Genomic DNA, 15,003 nt, shown 5'->3' on the forward strand with positions numbered 1-15,003 from the left:
GTGTCAAATTTGTTTTGGGTAAAATGAGAGCAATACTTTTTCCACAAGATTTAGATCAGAAATTATTATTAGAGTGATTATGTGCAATCATTTAAAGGCACATTTGATCATTTTAATCTGAGCTAAACCTGCCCTCAGACTGTTATCATCACGTGGCGGCCACTGTACTAAATAAACTCAATTTCCCAGAATGCCTCTGTGAAAAGCAGCGGCAGCGAAGGCGGCACGTTCGGACTTTTGTTGCTCGGAAACCATAGACTGGAAAGTCGGAAACAGATTTGCGCGCTGCCGTTTGTGTGTGGGTGTGTGTGCAGCTCAGTTGGCTCTTTTAAACGGATTATTGATGGAGTATGATAAAACCATGCCTGCTAACGGTTCACCCCCTGCTTTGGCAAGGTTGTCATTCATAACCTAACTATACGTACTGAGCTGCGGAATGAAGAGCAGAAAACAGAGGTCTGTCAAACCTGGAGGCAGCAAAAAGAAAGGTAAACTGTTGTTAGCTTAGCTAACTTACATGCTAGCAAAACAGCTCGATAATTTACGTAGCTGTTAGCTTCAGCTGTCAGTCTCACATTAGCCTCGTATGTTAGCTTACTAGCTAATGTTATGTTAGGTAATATGCTCTTACTTTCTCTCGGTTAATGTTGTTTTTGCATGTTTTGTTGTGAAGGTAATGTGCCGAAGTACCGTTAAGCAGCTGAACTTGTAATGCAGTTTGTTGGTTTGCCAAATGATGCTAGAAGCGAAGTATAACGTCCTTTGTCAATAATAAGTACAATTGACTCAGTTGTTTAGTGGAAATGGGTCTCTTACAATGTTGTGTTCCTGTATTTGTATTTGCTGCCTGCTGTGTAGTTAGTCTATAGTCAGACTCCTGGGTTAATGCGTCATTGTCAGTAGTATAATTAACTCAATCATTTTGAAGTCATCATACAGTAGCCCAAAAGGAATCATTGGGATATTTCCTCCTACACATCTGAACAGTAAGGCTGGGTGATATGGCTGAAATTATTACTATAATATTCATACGAAAATGTTCATGCAAAATCACATAAATATAAATAAACAAGTCAAACTAATGAGCAGTGTTTCACTGTTGCATATTACATACAACTCGTCCTGTGTGTAAAACAGATTTTAATAACTTATTTCGTTAGTTTTTCAATTTCAGCATGCTATAAATGATTGCACAGTGAACAGTACAGTATAGTATATAACTGTTATACCAGCCAACATCTAGCTAAAACCTGTAGCAAATACCACTCTTACTGGCTTACCTTGCCTGTCCTATAATGGTGACATGATTTTAGAATTTACGGTGTTTACATTGTTTGTGTCTCGACTTTGCTGTAATCAAAAATAACACTTTGCAGTCCCAAGCGATGTGTCCCCCGCCACCAGCCTCCCTCCTCTGGTCGAAGGCCAGCTAAGATGCTTCCTGCGGGTGATTATAAGCCGTGTATTATGGACAGTTCAGAAGCCTCCGTCTGCAACATTTGTGAGGCTGCGCTGGTGGGGAGAGTCATCCAACGGGACACACTTCTTTCCGAGAGATGGATCACAGCCATCGCAGAAGACCATCAAGACCACAGCTCGCTTCCCCATCCGCTGTGGGCCAAAGCAGTTTACTTCATATCTTACAGGTAACTAAGAAGGCTTTGATAAGTTTGAGTTTAAAATGTTGTTTAAAATCAGCCACTAACCTGTCATTGATGAACAGATATGAGCTCTCTGGTGCTGGAAGTTCTGACCAAACCGGATCATTTGCCGATCGCACGGGCTCAGGTTGCAAGCATCTCTCGTCTCTCTCTGGCACACCCCATCAGTGGATTTTACACCCTTGTATCTCCGACATCTGAGAAGCTGGGCGAATTACAGGTGAGTGGGAACTTGAATGCACATATTACCTGCCAGCTGCATTTGTGGAATTATGTTTGGTATACTGAAATGTAGTGAATAGAGAGACTCCCAGTGTTTTCCCTCGGTTTGTTGACGACTTAGGTGCGCGCAGGATTTAAGGGTCCTTCCTCAAGAAAATTTTACATTTTTTATTAAAAAAAACGGCAATTTCCCCATATATTTCTTTTGTCTCTTTGTGGTCATTTTTGTTTTCTTTGTAGTCGGTTTGTATCCCTTTGTGGTAGTTTTGCGTCTCTTTTTCACATCATTTTGTAGCATTATTATCACCATATCTGTGTGTAAAACGCTGGAAAAGCTAGAGCAGATCATGAATAAATAATACTCAAAAAGCTTAAAGACAAAACTTGGACTACAATCTACAGTCATTAAATCTGAGAATCATTCGCCTTAGGTGCAGCCCAAAACGGCTCGGGTGCTGCATTTAAACCTTTTAATGGCAGGGGAAACCCTGACTCCACTTAAACTAGGCAAGACAACTAATCTCTACCAAATGCAGGGGTGCTGTTTTGTAGCGGACTGTGACCTTCCTGTGTAGGGACAAAAGAGTATCACAAGTTACATTTAAAGCCATGATAACCTCTTAAGCCTATTAACATTTTTTTGTTTTCACGATTATATCTGTAAAGTGTTTATTGGGCATTCAGTAATTTAGGACTCATCACCCACAACTGGCTCTTATCATCATTTACAATTGTGGCATTGACAAACAAACCAGTGAAACCCCATAAATAGTTAGATGGATAGCAACATTTATAATGTTCAAGTTGTTTATCATTTTGTACCAGCAGTAGTAAACCATGTAAAATCCACATCTTAGCTTCTTTTTTTTTACCTCCTCAGGTTTCCCTTAATTTGGAGCCTCTAACTGAAGCCTATGACAGCAGCAGCTCAGGTCCCATCACAGATATCAGCATTGAAGGACCACAAGTCACCACACTGACTGTGCCCTCGCAGTCCAGATCGCTCTCAGCTTGCAGCGGGAAAGAATCAGCGGGGAGCAGCAGTGGAAACACTCCAAGGTTCGAAGTTATTGCTGTTGTGATGTTGCTATTCATAATCAAACGCCTGTGTCTTCTTGTAAGAACTCACCGGTAGAAAGTTTAATTCTGAGCATAATAATCTTACTGTATATATTGCTGTTATATTTTCAGAGGGAAAGACCACTTATATTACCAAAATGCCCAGAAAGATAAAGGCAAAGAAGAGTCACTGGAGAATCAGATACCGACAACAAACAGATCTCTGAACAGTCAAACGACTGTGAATCCTTCAAATCAGGAGCCTTGTGGCCATACAACCAATGATATCCTCTCAAGTTGGTTGCAGCATGACTACATATCAGATGTACATAACCACAAACACACAAATTTGACTGTCTTTTAACAAATATCCAACATTTTCTCTCATCTCAGTTATTCTAGAGCGTGGGAACAAGCTCAGAAATGCTATGGTGGTATCATCTTTAAAATGTGACATGGATTGTGTCCCGGCTCTGAAAGACACCCCTCTGCCTCTCCCAAAGGATAACATCCTGCCACCTTCCAAGTTAGTGTTTCAAAAGTTTGTAAAAAAACAACAATATTTTGTATCATCTTATAATGCACAGTCTATAATACTTAATTTCTTTGTCTGCAGGCCCTTTCCTTCTCCCTCTGGGATGTTTCTTCAAAATATTCTTCATGCTGATTCAACTCTCAAACACTCTGATAATGTTGCTGTAGTCTCAGACTGCAGCTTAGACTGTCCTGTAGACATGGATAACAGAGCGGTGGATCTGCTCCTCGGCAGGTACTTATGTGCACATTTACTTCCAAAGGTGAGAGAAAATGTAAACATTTCTATTTTATTTTTTTTACAAGATTTTTACTGTTTTTATTTTTTTGTTTAGCTTAAACACGTCTCCTCTGCCTCTCTGGGATGGAGATATCTCCTTATCTGAATCTCTGTCTGGTCATAGCAGTGTGTGTGGAGACAGTGAGCTCAATGATCCACAATATGATCAGAGCTTACTGGAAAATTTGTTCTACAAACCTCCTGTAAGTAGACGATTTTCTAATGATTGTCAGAGAAAAAGCATGTTTTATGTGATTTTTTTTTTTTTTTTTTTTTTTTTTTTTTAGCAGAGGGTTATTTGAAGTCATTCTTGAAATGGTCATTCTTATCTTTTCTTTCAGATGTCAGATATCGGACCAAACGACACTGAGGAGGAGGATCAAGCAACAGTGTCCTCGAGTAAAAAACAGCCGACACAGTCCGGACCTAAGATCATTAGAGGGTGAGGGCCTTTACATGTCCTTAAGCCATGCTGCTCGGACAGTAAAAAGATCCTTTCAGAAGATCTGGTAGGGGTTGGGAGTGTGTGTGCCATCCAGTGTTTTTTATCCCTCCGCCTTTAAATGTAGCTACTCTAAAAGGGCATATATTCTCCCTAAGGTACTGTTATTGATCAACATCTATAAATAAGCCAGTTACAAAGAACGCAGAAGGAAATTGACCAGCTAAATAAACCATTTACATTGAATATATGGGATACACGCACGGTACCGGGATAGCATATAGTTCAGACAAACATTCAGTATGAAAATAGACTAGATATAACCTTTAGTACATTTAAGACAATTATTCACCATATTGTGACTGTGTCCAGTCCAAACTCAGAGCCTCAGCGGTCTGCAGATGCTGGTGAAATCCCTCCTGGCGTGAGTGCAGAGCAGTTGACTTTGCTGAGTTTGGTCCGGCTGGTGAGAGTGACCATCGCCTCCCTGACCACACCTCCAGGCAATGCAACCAACACACCTAGAAAGACCTCTAGTAAAGGGAAACCTCCTAGACCATTAACCAGCAAGAAGTGGTAGGCAAAACATTTCACATTATTTTGATCTCATTTAAAAATAATATTGAAATTATTAGTAACAAAAGCCTGTGATATCTCCTTTCTTTTTCCATCAGCACATATTTTATCGAGTACATGTTCCCGATGGCCTCCGCTTCTAGTCGACATGATCGTAGTAAGGGGGGAGATGGGGAGATGACCAGAGCTGTTGCAAGTAAAGTCACAGGAGGAGGTATGACCTGTTACAATCTGCTTTTATGAAACCTAGCTGAGTGAAAAACAGTTTTTGGTACAGGTTTGTGACTGAATCTGACTCTTCTATGTTTTTTAGCCGTGAAGTTCCATCAGCACTCTGTGTTTCCTGTCCAATTCAGCACAGCAACAATTGAAAAGTGGTGGGGAACTGATCTGATTTTCAAGATTTACTCACGAAAGAACGAGCAAAAGAAAGTAAGTAGCTTTGGACTAAACGTTACTCATTTGATTGGTTACAATGAGTTTTATTGGTCGGTTTAAGAGTGACTGACTCAGGGTGACTGTTGTTTATCTACAAGTATCGAAGGTTTACATTTAGGTCTCTTTAAATTAAGTTGTGATGTAAGTTGTTCTGGTAATAATAATTTAGAATTTGATCTGTTTGCACAACACAGTTCTGGTGGTTTTGAATGGATATTTATGATTATTTTTTTTATTTTATGGGCATATTATATACAGTATGTGTGCACACAGTATATCATTTAGCACCACTGAAAAAATAAGGTTCTTTCTTAATGTAACTCCTTTATGAAATATCAACTTCCATATAAAACAACTAAAAATGACTTCCTGTTTCTAATAAATGCCTAGAAACACTGGTAGACATTCATTAAAACTCATCATCAAGTACTTAAAGTAATGAAGCGCTGGTGATGGCTTTGACTTTTCCCGTTGCAGCCTGTTCCCATTGGCAAGGCAGTTTACCCGCTGCGTTGTCTGCTGCAGAGCAAGCAGCTGAGTCAGTCTGTCGTCTTACCTGTACAGAGCGTTGAAGAAAACTGTGAAACACAGGAGATTGGACCTCTGAAGGTAATGTACTGTTGTTTTTTTTTTACCCAGGAATTTATGTTTGAAAGCCTGATATTTGTTACCCAAGTGACTTTTATAGAGATTGTTATTTTATTTTGTTTTTCAGGTGTTACTAGAACTTGCTACAGACAACAAAGATTTCTCCTCTGAAAAAAGTAAAAGCAAGCTGGCTTGGAATGACACATCGCCTTCACAACCTGCACCCGATCCACAGAGAGAGACCAGCTCCAGATCTCAACATGTGGACATTGGCAGGGAGGAGTTACCAGCTGGTTCTTTTGAAAATTCCAGACTGAATTCTTTGAGTCCTCAGAAACCCTCAAAAGAACCCTCTGCCCATCCCGGCCTCCACACATCTCCTCATATATCCCGGCAGCAGGTGGAGGTGGCGGAGGATCCTAAGGTCCTGCTGCATACGTTACTCATGGTGCCAGATGGAAAGAACTTCAACTGTGGGCCCAAGCAGGCTCCAAACGTGTACTTGAACTGTAAACTCTGGTGTGATGAGACGGCGAGATCTGTCATCAGCTGGGATCAGACAAATCCTTCTTTCAACTTTGTTCAGGTTAGTCCAGGAGATCAAGTCTTCTTACAGTATCTTAATTTTTTTTAATTAGGCTACAAAGAAAACAACATTCTTCTATGTTGTAAATGAAGAATCTCACTGACCCACGTGACTTTTTCTCTATCCTTGACTTGTCTCAGGTGACTCCTGTGGCCTTAACAACCAAGCTGCTGGAGCGGATGAAAAATAACGTGATGGTAATCGAGGTGTGGCAGAAAACCAGATGTTCAGGGCAGGATCAACTCCTCGGCCTTGTGAAATTACCTCTCCACCAGTTCTACATGTCATTTAGGCAAGTCATAGAAAGACAACGTGTTTTTAGAATTCTTTTTAAACAGAAGTTTTTGTTTGGATTAGGAGTTAGTTTACAGAATAATCACCATGTATTTTAAGTGGTATTGGTAACTTTTTATGGTGAAATTAGAGCTGGAACGAGTCACTTAATTAATAATAATTTGTTCGACAGAAAATGTATCTACTACTTTTTGATAACCAAGTTATTTTTTACTCTTTAGCTTAATTGAAATTGATAATTATCATTAAAATCATCAAAATCACAACTGTGATATCTGAGTTCAGAGCAGGCAATATGGGCATCATTTACATCCTTTTTTATTTAACCTGCCCTCTGGGAGGCGCTGTGGTATTCCTCCAATACAATATGTTGTTGTCTTTCATCCTACATGTCATACATTTCTTAAATTCTCAAAATGAAACTCCAACTCATCGCAAATGACAGTACACACACCTTGTAAATGCGGACTACAATATACCTGGCACAGTGAGGCTGCACGCAAGACCACTAACCCTCCCCTCTGTTTTTTCTCCCCTTCAGGGATCCAAAGATTGCCCACCTTCTTCTCCAGGCGCAGTACCCTGTCTTAGGGGTGGACTGCTACATGCCAGTCATTGATGTCTTCTCAGGTAGTTGTAAAGGACACCTCAGGGTAGTTTTGGCTATGGGCCAATCAGAACAGATAGTTGCCCTCCAGCGCACGAGGGATGAAGAATATGACTGCTTGTCTCATCTCGTGAGACCAGTACATCTGCTTGATCACCAGCATCATTCACAAACAAAGGTCAGGGTTAATTTTTGTTGCATTACATTTTGTGTGTGTGTGTGTGTGTGTGTGTGTGTGTGTGCGCTTGTCAAGCAGATAATTGCAGGTTGACAGCGCCTTCAAAGGCTGTTCATAGAAAAGTTATTTGGCAATCTTTGCTGATGCATTGTAAAAGTACTAAATATTACTAATACATTACTAAGTGAGTAAACAAGGTTTAAAGATGCTTATATTTAGATATTTATAAAGGAGTATGTGAGAAGCATGTTTGCCTGTTTTTATTTGACTCTTGAAAGTGGATGATTTAGGATCATGCTGAATAGTTATAAAAATGTTAACCAAACAAATCAAGAATCTCTTATCTCATACTATTATCTGAAAAAGTTCAGACTCAATGAACTCTTACATTACTGTACTATACACTGTATGTGCAGGTTTGTCAGGTAATACATGTCACGTCCTTTAACTAACTGCATGTCTTCTTTGTTTCTTTAATGAGTGAAGAGTACACAGCAACTGTGCTGACAAGTGGTCAAGTCCCTTTCACCTCATTTCACAATTGTGTTTCTCCTTCAGGCGATTGCATCACAAGAGAAAACTATGAGAGAGCATCTGTTTGTCATAAGAGTGGAGAAGGTAAATGGGCTGACACCTCTGCAATCCACAGTGTGGGGTGAGGCTGACTGCTACATCCAGTACGGTTTCCCCTCTCAGGAGGGTGACCCTGCTGCAAAAGTGGACCAAAACTTCATAGAAAGTAGTAAGGCCCTTTTTATTGTATGACATTTTCAAGAATTTCCCAAGTTTTTTCTTCCCTCTGCTTCAGTCTGACCTGTATCTCATCTCCAACAGGCGTGAACCTGAAGCTGTTTCGTACTACCACAACTCTCTGTATCCCTGACCCTCTGTTTGGTCACTCTGAGACTCATGTGCTTCTGGCTCCTGAAGGAGTTCCTGTTCAGAGGCTGCTGCTCAGCTCTCTTTCAAGCCAAGGCCTAAGCAGTGGAGGGGGTGTCCAGTTTGAAGTCTGGTGCAGGTTTGTGTTGTCTTGTCCAAGTGGAGAAAAATGGAATTCAACATGCATTCATTACAGCTAAAATGTTGTCATCACCCTGAAACGTTATTAATTTTCCTGTGCATAAATCCTTCTCCAATTTGTATTTCCTAGAATAGCCTTATACTTACTGGTTTCATATAAATAATGCACATGTCTCTGCAGATATTATTATCCAAACGTCCGAGACCAGCTTGTGGCCAAAGGAATGCTTCCGTTGTCCAAGTTGTGTGCCATGGTCACCATGCAGAGACAGCATCCTAATAAGGCTCAAATGTTCTCCCTGCCCCTGATTCCCAGGACGGACAGTCCCACAGGACATCAGCCTCAGCCCTCAGGTACACAGACACACAGAGTTATGGCAATATAATACTGCATTGACACATTTAGCATCTTAAATGTTGTGACTGATCTGTTATGTTTCTCAGGCTTACTAGATGTGTGCATTCGGTACAAGCACCGACCAGTGAGACCTGAAGGTCAGACTGGTAAAGGAGCGGCCTCTCGTGTTGTGACACTTGTGGTTCAAGTGCACAGAGCATCAGGGCTGCAGGCCGCCGCAAGGTACATCACTACCACTGTCCTCTTGGGGGCTTCATTTGTTTTAAAGTGCTCATATTATACTTTTTGGCTTTTTCCCTTTCCTTTATCGTATCTTTTTTGTGCATGTTATAGGTTTACAAAGTGAAAAAGCCCAAAGTCCACCCCAAAGGGACTTACCATCTCCAACAGAAAACACTGTTCACAAACTGCTCCAAACAGCTCTATTGTAGTCCAGCCTTTACTTCAGAGACAAACGTGGTCACTTTGGAACACACGTTATAATGCTCACCTAGCTGCTAGCATGGCACGCCCTCATACTCTGCTTCTGACTGGCTAGTAGTCCTTACCTAGGTACTGTCAGGGCACGCCCTCATACTCTGCTTCTGACTGGCTAGTAGTCCTTACCTAGGTACTGAGCATGTGCGACTGCCAACAAAGATGGAACAGAAGTGTGATGTCTCACTCTGAGAGCTCAACACACAGGGTGAAAAGAGGAGCTGCAGTAATGTGCAGTACAACAAAAATATTATGTTTTTTGAAAATGAAACCATGTAAACCTATTCTGGTATAACCTCTTAATACAATTATGAACTTGAAAAAGAGCATAATATGAACACTTTAATTTAATGGAATGGAAACTCCCCTGAGCAATCAGATCAATTCTGCCCAGAGAGCTGTGTTTGCTTGAGTAAATCTGTGTGAAACCGTTTCTAATTGTGGGATGACAAGTGCGAAGTTTGTGGATTTGAATTCATTTTGTTTTGTTTTTGAAGGGCAGTTCAAGCTAAAATAGGACACTGAGGTACTCTTTTAAGGCCATCTAGCCATAAGTTAATGTATTTTAGATTGTATTTGCCGAGTTAGAGCTCTACCAACTGAAACTTCTGCCTCCAGCTTATTACATTGGAAGAGAAATTGCTGTTGAGTTGTTTAACTGTAAGTTTTGAGATCAACAAATGAAGTGACCTTCAGCTCCATTAATTGGTCTGATGGCAAGTGTTTCAGCAGAGATCTTAAAACTTATACTGAAAGTATTGCTGATTTCCTTTTTATGGATATCTATACTGCCTCAATTGCTTCAGCTTGCTATTGTCCTTCTGCCTATCTGTTTCAGGGTTTTATCAGAACAAGATGAAAGATTTGGCTACTTTGCCAGTGTGGGAGTGAACTCATACGTCACAGTCGAGCTCTCCTTCATGCCTGAGCATGAGAGGAGATGCACCCGCGTAGCTGCCAGGACCTTCTGCCCAGAGTTTGACCACCACGTGGAGATGTCCTGTGATCTGCTGTTTCAGAGGAGCAGTGGAGAAACCCGCAGCCTGGCTGAGCAGCTGGAGGAAGCCTCTGCTGTCTTCACTGTCTGGAACAGAGACAGTCGCAAAGGTTTAAGAAAGCTTATTCTGTTTAATTTACCACAGTTACCCATTAATACAAATGTTACAAATGTTTAAATGATTTCTTTTTGCAGTAACAATTTATGTGCAAGTGATATTTTTGTTATTGAACAAGCAGTGCTCCTACTTTTATCCGGTTTATCCTTTTAATAAAAATATGTACAGGATACATTTGAACCAAAATTAAATAAGTCCACATAATTAGTGTGTTATTGTTACCAGAGCTTCTCCAAGTTGAATGTAAGGATGGTGAATACGTTTTACCTACAAGTTTTTGGACATCTTGATATCTTGATATTTCTTTTAGTTTGTTCAAAAAAATCTTTTATAGAAGCAATATTTCTGTGTAAGTGTTTAGTTTTAATATTAGTAAATATCTGTCTGTAAGTTACTCATTTGTTTTGTGCTATTTGTTGCAGCAGTATACTCTCATAAGCCAAAGGAAGTGATGTTGGGCACATTGAAAATACCTCTTGCTGATCTCCTCCATAAAAGAACAGGTATGTGTGCACTCTTAGTGACTGCTGGGAAAATAGATTTTCTGACAAACACAGTATTTTTTGTTTCTTTTTCCAACCATAAAGGTATTTCTGGATGGTTTGGAGTTTATATACCTCAGGAAACAAGTTCTTCTCAGCACCAGCACATCTTGGTCGGGGGCCTCGAGATCTCTGTCAAATTTGCCCACCACTCAGACAGGGAAAGAGTCATTAAAGCTGCTCAGGGTTTGAGCTGGGAAATGGCCCAGAATGAAGTGCTATATGATGAAGAAGCTTGGGGAGACAGCATTAGAAAAATGTCTTTGACTTTTTCGATGCCTAGAGCATGGATACCTGTCCACTGCTTGCTTCTGCCAGGCCTCAGTGAGCTTGAGCGCTCCACCTACTGCTACTTCAGGTACAAGTTCTACGACCAGGATGCCTTCTGCTCCCAGATGAAACACCCCTCGGTCGAGGAGGAAGGCCAGGCCACAGTGGCCTTCCAGGGAAGTAGAACTGTGGAGCTAAGGAGCACTCAGCCCTTGATGTGGTATCTTCGAGAGGAGAAGCTGGAGGTGCAGGTGTGGGTTGCCTTTACAAAAGACAACAGACAGAGGCCCCGAGACACAGACCGACTGGTGGGTTCAGCGTTTGTCGATCTGTCCTCTCTTGCAAAGACACCTAAGCAGAAGCTTACTCTCAGTGGTAAGAATGTATTAATTGGGTTATAATTTAACAGATTATTATTGCTTTAGTTAAATGATGGCTGTGTGTAATCCCAGTGTTCTGGTTTTACAGGAGTGTATCCACTGTTTAGACGCTCAGCAGCAGATCTACAAGGGGCTGCTCTCAGGGTGCACATCACCCTGACAGCAGGCTTCGTCCCTGCTGGAGTTGACGCCCAGCTGGACTCGGACAGCCAGGGGGAGCTCTTATCAGAAGAGGTGGAAGCAGCAGATCGAGCCCCCTCGCCCACTACACCCAGAAAATCACAAATCAGACACAGGAGTAAATCCTCCAGAACAACTCCAGACATCACATCTGTGCAGCACACAGAAATAAGCACGGCTGAATCTTTCCCTGTGACTGTTGCAGTGGACCGGGCTATGCACCTGAATCTAAAGGGTGAAGTTGTGACCTGAAATCTTTTTCCCCTCCACCTTTTTTTTCTACTTACATTATTAGTAATAATGATGTGTGTGTTATGTTTCTCTGGCAGGCTGTCCTCTAGCAGAGCGCAGTGAAGGGTCACCATGCTGCTGTGTTTCGTACGTCACTGCAGAGTCTGCTGAACCAGTGTCCACAGCTGTCATAGCCAACACCGACTGCCCTGTGTGGGACCATCAACATGAGTGCAGGTCGAGCTATATCCCAGGCATTAACTTAAATCTTTGAGGATATCTTTGGTTCACTGAAATAATGATATCAGATATTGGGCTGATGATTTGTTTTGAATCTACAGGCTTTCAAAGCAGCTACTGGTCGATCCACAGCAATCTCTTGTGTTCAAAGTCTGGCACAAAGGAGGTACAGGTAGCAGTTTCACTGTGTGACGTTTATTACATTGATACGTTTGATATATTAATTCACTCTTATTCCCATAGAAACTGAGAGGGTGATTGGATTTGCCTCTGTAGACCTGTCCCCCTTAGTCTGTGGCTTCCAGTCAGTGTGTGGTTGGTACAACATCACAGACTTCAGTGGTCAGTGTCACGGCCAGCTCAAAGTGTCCATCACTCCACTAAAGGGTGTCCACGATCTCCGAGGACAGAGAAAAACTGTGAATGAAGAAGCTGCTAAAAACACACCGGTGAGAGAAAGTATTCATACTGTACATACAGTTTAAAAAAACAACTTGTTTATGTTTAATTTCAATAATAATGAATGTCATTTATTAGCAGACTTTATTCCAGGCACTCCCTCTCAGCTATCATACCACAGCCACATACAGCAGCTTCCCCTCTCACATCAGCCGACACCCCGAGCAGAAGATCTCGTCACCCGACCAGACAGACAGGCTGTTCTCTGAAAGGTTTGTAGAACAATTACACATTTTCATTCAGTCATGATTTAAAATGTCTTTATTCAAAGTCTTTACTTCTGGTCAGGTCCAGTGAGGGCGACCGCCACATTGAGCATATGGACAGAGTACGTCTTTACCATCAGAGTCTGCAGGAGCAAACAGCCACTCATTCTGTCTGTAGCAGCAGTGCTGGTGACATCAATCCCTCTAGCTCGCTCCTCTTTTCAACACTCAGGTATCATTCCTCATATATACAGTCCATTACAGTCTCTATACAGTGAATGTTTGCTAGGGCTGAAACATGTCTGTTTCCTTCTGCTGCTGTGCATTATTAAAAGCATTACATACTTATTTGCAAGTACTGATGACTTTATTTTAGGGCTGGGCGATAAATCGATTTTATTGATTAACTCGAATGTGTAGTTAACGTCGATTTGTTTAAATGAAAATCGATTTGCTCCTTAACATTCGCCGACGCTCCCCTCTGGGCTCCCGTAGCTCCGAACGGGCTCAGCCCTCCCCCCGCGCGTTTGCCATAGAGATACACAAACAACATGGCAGCGACAGGGACTAACATTAATTCTTTTCTTAACTAGTCGTTTCATTACTTACTTAACCGTAATCTCCGCCGAAATGACCGGCAGCTCGCGGTGCTCTGTCCCCGGCTGAGAGTCACCTATTCTCAGATAACTGAACCACCAGCTACCGCTGACCTAAAGGAGCACCATGCGGGGCACCAGAGGCGGTGTTGAGGACTTCTTTTGTGGCTCAACACATCTACTAAATGCCGCTGATACGACCGAGCTGTGACGGAGGTCTGTAGCGGCTTAAACAACTAGCAGTCGCCGCTCTGTAGCACGGAGCTCCTCTTTGATGTTTGTTTTTACAGGTATGCTACATTCAAGAGACCATGGGATGTTAATGTACGTTACTCAGCAACAGGTGAAAATAGGGGCAAGGTTGCGCAATAACGTTAAAATGATTTGAACTTTTAGCGAGGAACAAGAAAAAACAGCACAAAAAACAGTGGTTTTTATATTTCCACAAAATTGGCATGAATAATCATAATGGTATACATGCCCCATGTGTGTGCGTGTGTGAGTCAAAACAAAATAAAGTTTAAACTTGTTTTGAACAATTTCTTTGTCATCTGCAGATTGATTTTAAGTAGGGGGAGAAAATTTCGATTTAAATCTTAAATCGGATTTTTTTTTTTTTTTTAAATCGGGGATTTTTTTTTTAGGCCATATCGCCCAGCCCTACTTTATTTGCTGATTTTTTTTATTTTTTATTTTTTTTTTTTTAGCTTTGACTATGACTCTTTGTTTTTACAGGAAAAAACTAAGTGAGCTGGACAACATCCAGAGATACTTCAGCCGTAAGCTTTCAACTCCCACATTCCCATCCATGAGTGAGCAGGACTGTCACACCAAGCACGAGGAACAGAGCAACACAGAGACAGACACATGTCAGCTTCTTCTCAAGTCCAACCAGTTAGTTGGACAAGTCAACAATATCATTAGTGGTGAGCTCTTACACATGGATGGTACATTTTTTTTATAAATGTCCAATATATAATCATTTTACCATTTAAAGTAAACTTTGTTCTAGTTTACCCAACCCTGGCAGTTGAGCCAGTTCACGGTGGACACAGTCTACTGTTTAGCTTGCTCACTTTAACCATAAATGGAGACATCACTGTACCTTCTCACTTCTTCAGTCCTCTGAATAAAGACCAGTGGTGCTGAAATGTCAACTATTGGAATAAAGTCAACACTCCATTGCTTTCCGTCTAAAAGTGCCCAAGCTGTTTACATAAAGCTAGTATACGGTATTTAATGCTAAAATTACCAATTATTATTTATTATCGATTAGTCTGCAGATTATTTTCTCGATTAATAAATATATGGTTTTATCTAATTTCCAAGATGATGTATTTAAATTGCTTGTTTTATATATGAACAACAGTCCAAAACTAAAAGATAAATAAATTAAAAAAAAACATAAAATTCTAACATTTAAAAAGTTTGAATATTTTTAGTGGATTTTATTGCTTGAAAAAA

General features: G+C 41.0%; 1 protein-coding gene across 4 annotated transcripts in view; it reads left to right on the forward strand.

Annotated features, from left to right (window-relative positions):
• The first annotated feature begins 216 nt into the window (after positions 1 to 216).
• The window catches only part of c2cd3 (C2 domain containing 3 centriole elongation regulator), a 22,497-nt gene continuing 7,710 nt past the window's right edge, over positions 217 to 15,003 (forward strand). Inside the window, exons 1-30 of one of the 4 annotated variants that reach the window (XM_031297567.2) lie at positions 217 to 488; positions 1,377 to 1,646; positions 1,724 to 1,881; positions 2,764 to 2,942; positions 3,075 to 3,238; positions 3,336 to 3,468; positions 3,559 to 3,711; positions 3,812 to 3,959; positions 4,098 to 4,198; positions 4,571 to 4,774; positions 4,873 to 4,988; positions 5,088 to 5,206; positions 5,690 to 5,821; positions 5,928 to 6,386; positions 6,527 to 6,678; positions 7,222 to 7,465; positions 8,024 to 8,207; positions 8,300 to 8,483; positions 8,667 to 8,839; positions 8,930 to 9,065; positions 10,159 to 10,427; positions 10,858 to 10,938; positions 11,023 to 11,622; positions 11,716 to 12,042; positions 12,137 to 12,275; positions 12,380 to 12,444; positions 12,522 to 12,727; positions 12,816 to 12,949; positions 13,026 to 13,175; positions 14,275 to 14,465. In XM_031297567.2, coding sequence (XP_031153427.1) covers positions 437 to 488; positions 1,377 to 1,646; positions 1,724 to 1,881; positions 2,764 to 2,942; positions 3,075 to 3,238; positions 3,336 to 3,468; positions 3,559 to 3,711; positions 3,812 to 3,959; positions 4,098 to 4,198; positions 4,571 to 4,774; positions 4,873 to 4,988; positions 5,088 to 5,206; positions 5,690 to 5,821; positions 5,928 to 6,386; positions 6,527 to 6,678; positions 7,222 to 7,465; positions 8,024 to 8,207; positions 8,300 to 8,483; positions 8,667 to 8,839; positions 8,930 to 9,065; positions 10,159 to 10,427; positions 10,858 to 10,938; positions 11,023 to 11,622; positions 11,716 to 12,042; positions 12,137 to 12,275; positions 12,380 to 12,444; positions 12,522 to 12,727; positions 12,816 to 12,949; positions 13,026 to 13,175; positions 14,275 to 14,465 — 5,623 coding nt within the window. In that variant the 5' untranslated portion in view covers positions 217 to 436. The remainder of the gene's footprint in view (positions 489 to 1,376; positions 1,647 to 1,723; positions 1,882 to 2,763; positions 2,943 to 3,074; positions 3,239 to 3,335; positions 3,469 to 3,558; positions 3,712 to 3,811; positions 3,960 to 4,097; positions 4,199 to 4,570; positions 4,775 to 4,872; positions 4,989 to 5,087; positions 5,207 to 5,689; positions 5,822 to 5,927; positions 6,387 to 6,526; positions 6,679 to 7,221; positions 7,466 to 8,023; positions 8,208 to 8,299; positions 8,484 to 8,666; positions 8,840 to 8,929; positions 9,066 to 10,158; positions 10,428 to 10,857; positions 10,939 to 11,022; positions 11,623 to 11,715; positions 12,043 to 12,136; positions 12,276 to 12,379; positions 12,445 to 12,521; positions 12,728 to 12,815; positions 12,950 to 13,025; positions 13,176 to 14,274; positions 14,466 to 15,003) is intronic. The other 3 variants (XM_031297568.2, XM_031297570.2, XM_031297571.2) reach the window with 3 other exon arrangements.

The sequence above is a fragment of the Sander lucioperca genome, chromosome 5 (genome assembly GCF_008315115.2).
Source record: "Sander lucioperca isolate FBNREF2018 chromosome 5, SLUC_FBN_1.2, whole genome shotgun sequence".
Taxonomy (NCBI): Eukaryota; Metazoa; Chordata; class Actinopteri; order Perciformes; family Percidae; genus Sander; species Sander lucioperca.